Here is an 8,328-nt window from a genome sequence, read left to right on the forward strand (position 1 = left end):
GTCATTCATTAGTAGAAGTTCCTTACTCTGGTCTAGCTAATCCAAGGATGGTTGCCTTTGGATGGAAGACCCAAGACTATAGTAGTATTTCTGTGTGTGAGATTGGATGTGTCAACTGGTCTTTAGTGAACACCACAATGTCCCCCAAATAGGTTGCAATGCCAGTTGAGGAATGGACTTGCAGGCAAAAAGCAAAAGCTTCCTTGTTTAGTGTCCTTCTATAGGCATGAAGCAGAAGGCAAAGTCATTATCAGCGGTGTGGAATCCCCAGTTTGGGCTTCATGTTAAATGTTAAGCACCAGAGTTTGAGGGAATTGAGAAATGGTGAGCAAGAAATTTCATGCAGGGCTCACGCTTTAATCCCAGCACTGGGGAGACACAGGCAGATGGATCTCTGAGTTCAAAGCCAGCCTGGTCTACAAGTGTGTTCTGGGAGCCATGCGGCTTCCTATGGAGAGACACTGTCTCAAAGCATCCACACAAACAGACATGGAACCCTCATGTGATGGGCAAGAGTGTCCCAAGTGTCTCCCCCTGGCTTCCCTGTGCCTATTGACTGTTGACAAACTCACTCCAGACAGAGAATGTAGGAAAGAGATACTAATTTATTGTAGTGTGAAGCAGGGGTGCCTCCCAGGGTGACCTTGCTTATAGGCAAGTTGGGTTCACATTATTCCAAGCACAGTCTTTGGAAGAGTGGTCCTGGGTTTGGGGGAGCCACCTGCCAATCTGGAAACCGGAAACAAAGAACTCATCCAACCAACATCCACGGGTCTGGGAAAGTCTCAATGGTGTATGGAGTCAGTACTTCAGCTCTTTGGCTCTTGGAATTCTGATCCCACGTCACCTGCTCACCCATGAGAAAGGCTCAGGTGTGTGGTGTAGTCCCTAACACCCAGCAGAGTTGCCAGTAGTCCAATAAAGACATTCTCTGGGGCTTGAATCCACAATCAAATGGTCTTCTCTGGAGGAGATTCACAAGGTCTTCAGACTGACTCTTCCAGGTGGGCTTGTGGAGGTAAATGCCAGGCTTTCATTTGGACGAGGAGGCTGCATCAAGACTTGGGTTGGGGACAGATGGTGGGTTGCAGAGCAAGCAAGGGCATTGAGATGGAGAAAGTTTGGGGCAGGAGTGCCTGGCTGAAGGGAGTTGGTGCTGAAAGTCCATCATGTTTCTGAGCCTGGGATCAAGTGATCAGTGTTCAAGGTGGAGTCTGAGGCGGGGGTGGGGGCGGGGGCGGGCACAGGGGCGGTGGCGGCAAGCCCTGGCTTGAGGCACAGAGATGTTGGGGCAGTGGGATTGTAGCTCGACATCTGGGGTGGGCGAAGGGGGCAGAGGCTGGAGTGCTGGGCTGGGAGGTGGTAGGCTGCCCCATTGACTAGAGCCAGAAGCCTGTCCTGAGGGTGAGCCTGACTGGTGGCCTCTCCCCATGGCCCTGGTTGAGTTGGCACCAGCTCGTCGTCCTCCCTCTTGGGGACAGTGGCTCAAAGTGTCCACAGCCACAGCTGGAGAGCCTGAGTTATCAGGGGGCTGGAATCCCTTCAAGCAAGACAATGCACTGGCTGCCCTGGCCACTGGGTACTGGCTCTGGACCTCTTGACAAGAGCTGGTGTTACCCCATGTCCAAAGACAGACCAAGCAAGACGAAATGTTGAGGCATGGAAAGGCTTCTGGCAAGCTCTCCGTGCTCCAGCAGGAGATGGGCCAAGAGGTCTTGTTCATCAAAGTCTGGCTAATACCAAAGGCATAGAAACCAGCCAATGAAAACCAGGGGTCTGGTGCTGCCACAGGGCTGGAGCCTTCCCCCCAGAACCGCCTTGCATTGCAGGTGTCAGTGTGCTCCTCTGGACCCTCCTGGTACTTTCCTTCATCCCTCTGTGTTGCGAACCCTTCCTCTGATCCAGGAGTCTTCAAGTGATCTCCATACAGGCCACCCATCAGTGTGTCTCTGAGAGGCTTCAATTTGTCTGTTGGGGGAGACAGGCAGAGTTAGGAGGGCAGAAAGCAGAAGACATGGAGGGAATCAAGGGATAGAGGAAGCAAGACTCAGGTAGAGAGCCTTTTGCTTGGGTGGGAATGGGGCAGAGCAGGTGCCAGCCACTGGGAGTAACTATGCTCACAGCTGTGTAGCAGCTATAGGACACCGCTCTTTGGATGTCTAACTAAACAGGACCAAGAAGCTGCCACTCGTGCGCTAGATGGTCCTCAAACCCATTCACTAATTAATTTTTTTTTAATTTTTGAGACAGGATTTCTCTGTATTGTTTTTGAGCCTGTCCTGGAACTCACTCTGAAGACGTTATCTGGCCTAGAACTCACAGAGGTCCTCCTGCCTCTGCCTCAGAGTGCTGGGATTAAAGTTGTGTGCTAAACACCCACCTTTCTAACTGAACTTATGGACCAGTCTGGGCCATTTAGTGTGCCCCTAATTCAAGAAGTGTTTCAATAAAGAAGGAGAAAATAAACCTCTAGGAGTTGGTGGCCCATGCCTTGGATCCCAGCGCTAGCCAGGAAGAGGCAAGAGGATCCTGTGAGTTCAGAGACCAGCCTGGTCCAAAAGACCTAGTTCCCGAACAGCCTCCAGAGCCACTGAGAAACCCTGTCTGAAAACATAATTAAAAATAAAAGAATGTATGAACTTGGGATACAAGTCAAGGTCAAGGGGAGAGTGTTTGCCTAGCTAGTGTGAAGGCCTGAATTCAAACTTGAAATTCAGAAAACAAGAGTGAATGACACCGGAACAACAACAATAACAAAATGCTCTCCTTTTGGTTCCCCCATGAGCTGCTTCTATGTACGGTCACAAGACACCTCAATACGCACGGGCTATGGGGTGAGGCAAGCTCAAATATTGAATCTACTGCAAGGCCGGCAGTTGGCCTCTTCTGCCCAGCTGTAAGCTGCTCTAGTTCCAATACCTGAGGTGCACTAGCCAGAAGACCTGGTAGGTGTGGGAAGACTCTTGCAAAGACAGCAGTCCCTCTCCCATCCAAAAGGAAATCCCCCATAATTCATAGTCCGTGAAAGACCTTACCGGAGCCTCCAAACAGGCTGTACTCCTCCTCGATCTGGTCTTCCACGATGTGTTTTCCTGCCATCATTATCCTGAGGTTTCCTTGAACAGCTACTGAGATTCTCTGAAAGAGGGCCTGGTCTTTCCTCCTGTCCTGTTCTAGAAGCTGTGTCTAGGACTCTCTGGCTTCAGAGGCATGCTGTGTGGTCTTATATACCCATGGACACCTGGTGGGAGGGCACAGATTTCAAGATCCAATCATTCAGTGGCAGGGTGTTCCGACCTGAGCTGCTTATCCCAGAAGGTACTACCACTTTGATCAAGGCTAAATATGTAAACTAAGTAAACATTCCCTACTCAAGCCGCGCATTGGTTGAACATGCCTATAATCCCACCCCTTGGGAGGCAGAGGCAGGTGGATCTCTGTGACTTTGAAGCCAGCCTGGTCTACAGAGCAAGTTTCAGGACAGGCCCTAAAGCAATATGGAGAAACCCTGTCTGGAAAAACAAAACCAAACCAAAATAGTCCCTACTTAAACCTAGAGTTGGATTCCAGGGACAGTTTCAGGGGTACACTTTGCTTAATGCTGTCTAGCCAGGGTTCTCTAGGTCAATGAACTTATCTATTTACCTATGTATGTATGTATGTATGTATGTATGTATGTATGTATGTATGTATGTATGTATGTATCTTCCTTTGTATCCCTTTATCAATCTACATATGAACATATCTATGGTCTATCTATCTATCTAGCTAGCTAGCTATCTACCCATTTGTCTATGAACATACTTAGAGTCATTTTTTACAATAGCTTCCTGTCTCTGGTCCAGCTAATCTAAGGAGGCTCACCTGTGGATGGAAGAACCAAGAATGAGGTAGCGGTTCAGTCTAGGAGTTGGGATTTCTCAGTTGGTCTTCAGGGGCAGCTGGTTATCAGTGAACACCAGAATGTCCTCAAAAATATGGTGTAATGCCAGTTGAGGAATGGACTTGAAGGCAAAGAGCAGAAGCCTCATTCTAAATGTCCTTCTATAGGTTTACAACAGAAGGCAATGTCATTATCAGAGGTGAGAATTCCCAGTTAGGGCTCAAGGTAAAAATTTAAGCACCCGATTTTCATGTAGGTTCTACAAACCATGCAAGAAATGTTTGGTATGTCCCACACCTTTAATCTCAGGTCTCCAGTGTGCTCTTTTTAGCCTCTAGAGACCTGGTGGGCGTGGCTGGCTTTCCAAGATTCAATCATTGAGTGGAGGGTGATTGGCTCTTGTGCATATCCCAGAATGTGCTAGCACTTTTAATGAACACTATACAATGAAATGAAGAAAATTCTTCCACGTCAAACCAGTTTGGGGTGGAGAGTTCAAGGAAAGATTTCATGAGATTCACTCAGCTTTGTCCTTGGCAATGAAATTATCTATCTTTCTTCTATCTATCTATCTATCTATCTATCTATCTATCTATCTATCTATCTCTCTATCTATCCATCCATCCATCTATCTGTGTATCCATCCATCCACCCATCCATCCATCCATCTATTTAACTATATGTCTACTTGCTATTTATCTATCTATCATCAAACTGTCTCTGTCTGTCTGACTGTCTATATCTATCTATCTATGTATCTATGTATCTATGTATCTATGTATCTATCTATCTATCTATCTATCTATCTATCTGTCTGTCTGTCTGTCTATCATCTTTCTGTATTCCTAAAGTCATTCATTAGTAGAAGTTCCTTACTCTGGTCTAGCTAATCCAAGGATGGTTGCCTTTGGATGGAAGACCCAAGACTATAGTAGTATTTCTGTGTGTGAGATTGGATGTGTCAACTGGTCTTTAGTGAACACCACAATGTCCCCCAAATAGGTTGCAATGCCAGTTGAGGAATGGACTTGCAGGCAAAAAGCAAAAGCTTCCTTGTTTAGTGTCCTTCTATAGGCATGAAGCAGAAGGCAAAGTCATTATCAGCGGTGTGGAATCCCCAGTTTGGGCTTCATGTTAAATGTTAAGCACCAGAGTTTCAGGGAATTGAGAAATGGTGATCAAGAAATTTTATGCAGGGCTCACGCTTTAATCCCAGCACTGGGGAGACACAGGCAGATGGATCTCTGAGTTCAAAGCCAGCCTGGTCTACAAGTGTGTTCTGGGAGCCATGCGGCTTCCTATGGAGAGACACTGTCTCAAAGCATCCACACAAACAGACATGGAACCCTCATGTGATGGGCAAGAGTGTCCCAAGTGTCTCCCCCTCCCCGCATCCAACTCCCTCCCCCTGGCTTCCCTGTGCCTATTGACTGTTGACAAACTCACTCCAGACAGAGAATGTAGGAAAGAGATACTAATTTATTGTAGTGTGAAGCAGGGGTGCCTCCCAGGGTGACCTTGCTTATAGGCAAGTTGGGTTCACATTATTCCAAGCACAGTCTTTGGAAGAGTGGTCCTGGGTTTGGGGGAGCCACCTGCCAATCTGGAAACCGGAAACAAAGAACTCATCCAACCAATATCCACGGGTCTGGGAAAGTCTCAATGGTGTATGGAGTCAGTACTTCAGCTCTTTGGCTCTTGGAATTCTGATCCCACGTCACCTGCTCACCCATGAGAAAGGCTCAGGTGTGTGGTGTAGTCCCTAACACCCAGCAGAGTTGCCAGTAGTCCAATAAAGACATTCTCTGGGGCTTGAATCCACAATCAAATGGTCTTCTCTGGAGGAGATTCACAAGGTCTTCAGACTGACTCTTCCAGGTGGGCTTGTGGAGGTAAATGCCAGGCTTTCATTTGGACGAGGAGGCTGCATCAAGACTTGGCTTGGGGACAGATGGTGGGTTGCAGAGCAAGGAAGGGCATTGAGATGGAGAAAGTTTGGGGCAGGAGTGCCTGGCTGAAGGGAGTTGGTGCTGAAAGTCCATCATGTTTCTGAGCCTGGGATCAAGTGATCAGTGTTCAAGGTGGAGTCTGAGGCGGGGTGGGGGCGGGGGTGGGCACAGGGGCACTGGCAGCAAGCCCTGGCTTGAGGCACAGAGATGTTGGGGCAGTGGGATTGTAGCTCGACATCTGTGGTGGGCGAAGGGGGCAGAGGCTGGAGTGCTGGGCTGGGAGGTGGTAGGCTGCTGGAGCAAGAGCTGAGGGGAAAAAAGACCCTTCCTCTTTCTCCTTCGCTTAAATATAAGTCTCTTTGCTATGTCACTTCCTGCCTGGATCACCATTTCTCTACTACATATCCCAGAATCCTCTTTGACTCCTAGTCCCGTCTAACTTGCTATCTCATTGGCCAAACAGTATTTTATTTAACAATCAATAAGATAAACATACACAGTACATTCCCCATCATCTCCTCTTTTCTGTCTAAATAAAAGGATAACTTATCTTTTATAATAACTGAAGAAAACTATAACCATAACTATCTGTCTTTAACTCTATCAAAGACCATAGAAGGATAATATATAAACTCTAGAATTGACAGAGACTTCTTGTTACCTGGACAGTCACCCAAAGTTCTTCTGTAACGTTGGGGCATCCATCTTTAGCCTATAGGCCACAGTGTGTCTAGCATACTTTTCCATTTTAACAGGAACCCTTCAGTACTGTCTTGTAAGTTCAGTAGTCATTTTCTTGTGGGTCTTGCATGTCCAGTTTATACAGCAACAAACAGTCCAGGCAAGAGCAGTTTCTTACCCAAATGGCTAATCTAGCCATGTTGAAAGCAAACTCCATAAGGAGTTTCTTTGGTGCCCATCCTCCTTTCTGATGTAATTGGTGTGTCAGGAGCAGTTGTGTCTCACTGCAAAGAAAAACCCTAAACCATATAAATGCCATATTTCTGTAGGTCTTTGAAAGGTTTGAAGAATACCTAACATTCTCAAATACATCTCTATATTTAGAAAACCTAACTAACCTAATTATAAGTTCTGACTATTATAGGTAAAAGATCTGTATAAACACAATACCTAAACAAGAGGAGACATATACATATCACAAAATTGACCTTAAAGTTGTATCAATAAATGAAAATCTATACCAATGTAAAGTATTTATTCCTATATCCTATTTCCCTTTTTTTCCTTAAAAAGAGATTGACTATGCTCATTATCATTTATAACTAACCCCATTTAAATGAAAACAAACATTTATAAACAATATTTGGGAATATGGGCGTCATTTTTTCTAAACTGCTTCCTGTTGATTGGGGGCGATGTTTATACCATTAGGATCATGATAAAACATAGAAACCTGACCAAGTCCTTGTTTTTGTAGTCTGTAAGGCTGTATCATCTTAGCTTTAGGGGGTCTTGCTTGATCAAACCATATTAGTCTGGAAGGAATTTACAGCTTTTTATTTTTTGGTGGAAATACAAGTAAAACCTTTATTTTTAAGTAGTCTGTTCTTAAACTTAAATTTTGAAGTTAGAGCATTTTTAAAATGTATAAGTTGGATTAATTTAGCAGCATTTATAATCAAATGTATTTTAGCAGTAGTAAATCTTTCCTTGGCAATCAAACAATTTAAAGACAACAATATAGTATATATTATCTAGATTTTCTGTGTATTTTTTATCTTTATGTGGCTGTTTTATTACTTTATTTTTACTTTCTTTTGTTTCTTTTTTCCCTGAGACAGAGTTTCTCTGTGGAAATCTGCCTGCCTCTGCTTCCTTCTCTCATAAGCCTACATATATTTTTAAATGTAGTGTAAACCTTTAGAGGTTTTTCTTTATCTGGATCTGTCTTTATCATCTTGGGAGTGCCAAGTCCAACGCCCAAGAGCGCCTGGAAGGCACGTGCATATGGAAGCTGTTCCAATGCCTCTCAGTGGCCTGACAGGGCAGGCTGTGGCGGCAGGTTTTCCTCTTTCTCTGGGAACCTTGGGGCATGGAGTTATCCCACTCCTGACACCATTCTGTTATGATAAATCTTTCCGCCAAAAGTCGCTGAGCCCCATTGCCACATGTGGAATTTACATCAGCCGCCCGCCCAAGATAGGCCCAAATGAACATAGAAACTAGGTTCAAAGCTGATTGGCCAAAGACTAGGATTTCTCATCTGTTATCTCAATCTTAATTATCATAAATCTATATATTTTATAAGACTTATCTTTTTAGACGCCTTATTGGCGTCCCTCCTTGCTGGTGGATCACATCCTGCTGCTGGAGCAAGAGCGGAGGGGAAAAGAGACCCTTCCTGTTTCTCCTTCGCTTAAATATGAGTCTCTTTGCTATGTCACTTCCTGCCTGGATCACCATTTCTCTACTACATTTCCCAGAATCCTCTTTGACTCCTAGTCCCATCTAACTTACTATCTCATTGGCCAAACA

At 45.3% G+C, this 8,328-nt stretch overlaps 1 protein-coding gene across 1 annotated transcript; it reads right to left on the reverse strand.

Annotated features, from left to right (window-relative positions):
• Positions 1–1,195: 1,195 nt before the first annotated feature.
• Positions 1,196–3,225, reverse strand: LOC113837971 (putative uncharacterized protein C3orf56). The gene is made up of 2 exons (XM_027433778.2): positions 3,036–3,225; positions 1,196–1,968 (listed from the first exon to the last, which is right to left on the reverse strand). The coding sequence occupies exons 1-2, from the start codon at positions 3,100–3,102 to the stop codon at positions 1,196–1,198; spliced, it is 840 nt and encodes a 279-aa protein (XP_027289579.1). The 5' UTR covers positions 3,103–3,225.
• Between the last annotated feature and the right edge of the window lie 5,103 nt (positions 3,226–8,328).

The sequence above is a fragment of the Cricetulus griseus genome, unplaced genomic scaffold, assembly GCF_003668045.3.
Source record: "Cricetulus griseus strain 17A/GY unplaced genomic scaffold, alternate assembly CriGri-PICRH-1.0 unplaced_scaffold_405, whole genome shotgun sequence".
Taxonomy (NCBI): domain Eukaryota; kingdom Metazoa; phylum Chordata; class Mammalia; order Rodentia; family Cricetidae; genus Cricetulus; species Cricetulus griseus.

What these genes read in the sequence shown, in the direction of transcription:
- LOC113837971 (XM_027433778.2), bottom strand. Translation starts at nt 3,102, where the DNA reads ATGATGGCAGGAAAACACATCGTGGAAGACCAGATCGAGGAGGAGTAC. An exon ending in CAGCCTGTTTGGAGGCTCCG is followed by an intron (nt 1,969 to 3,035) that starts GTAAGGTCTTTC and finishes CTCCCCCAACAG; the next exon opens with ACAAATTGAAGCCTCTCAGA.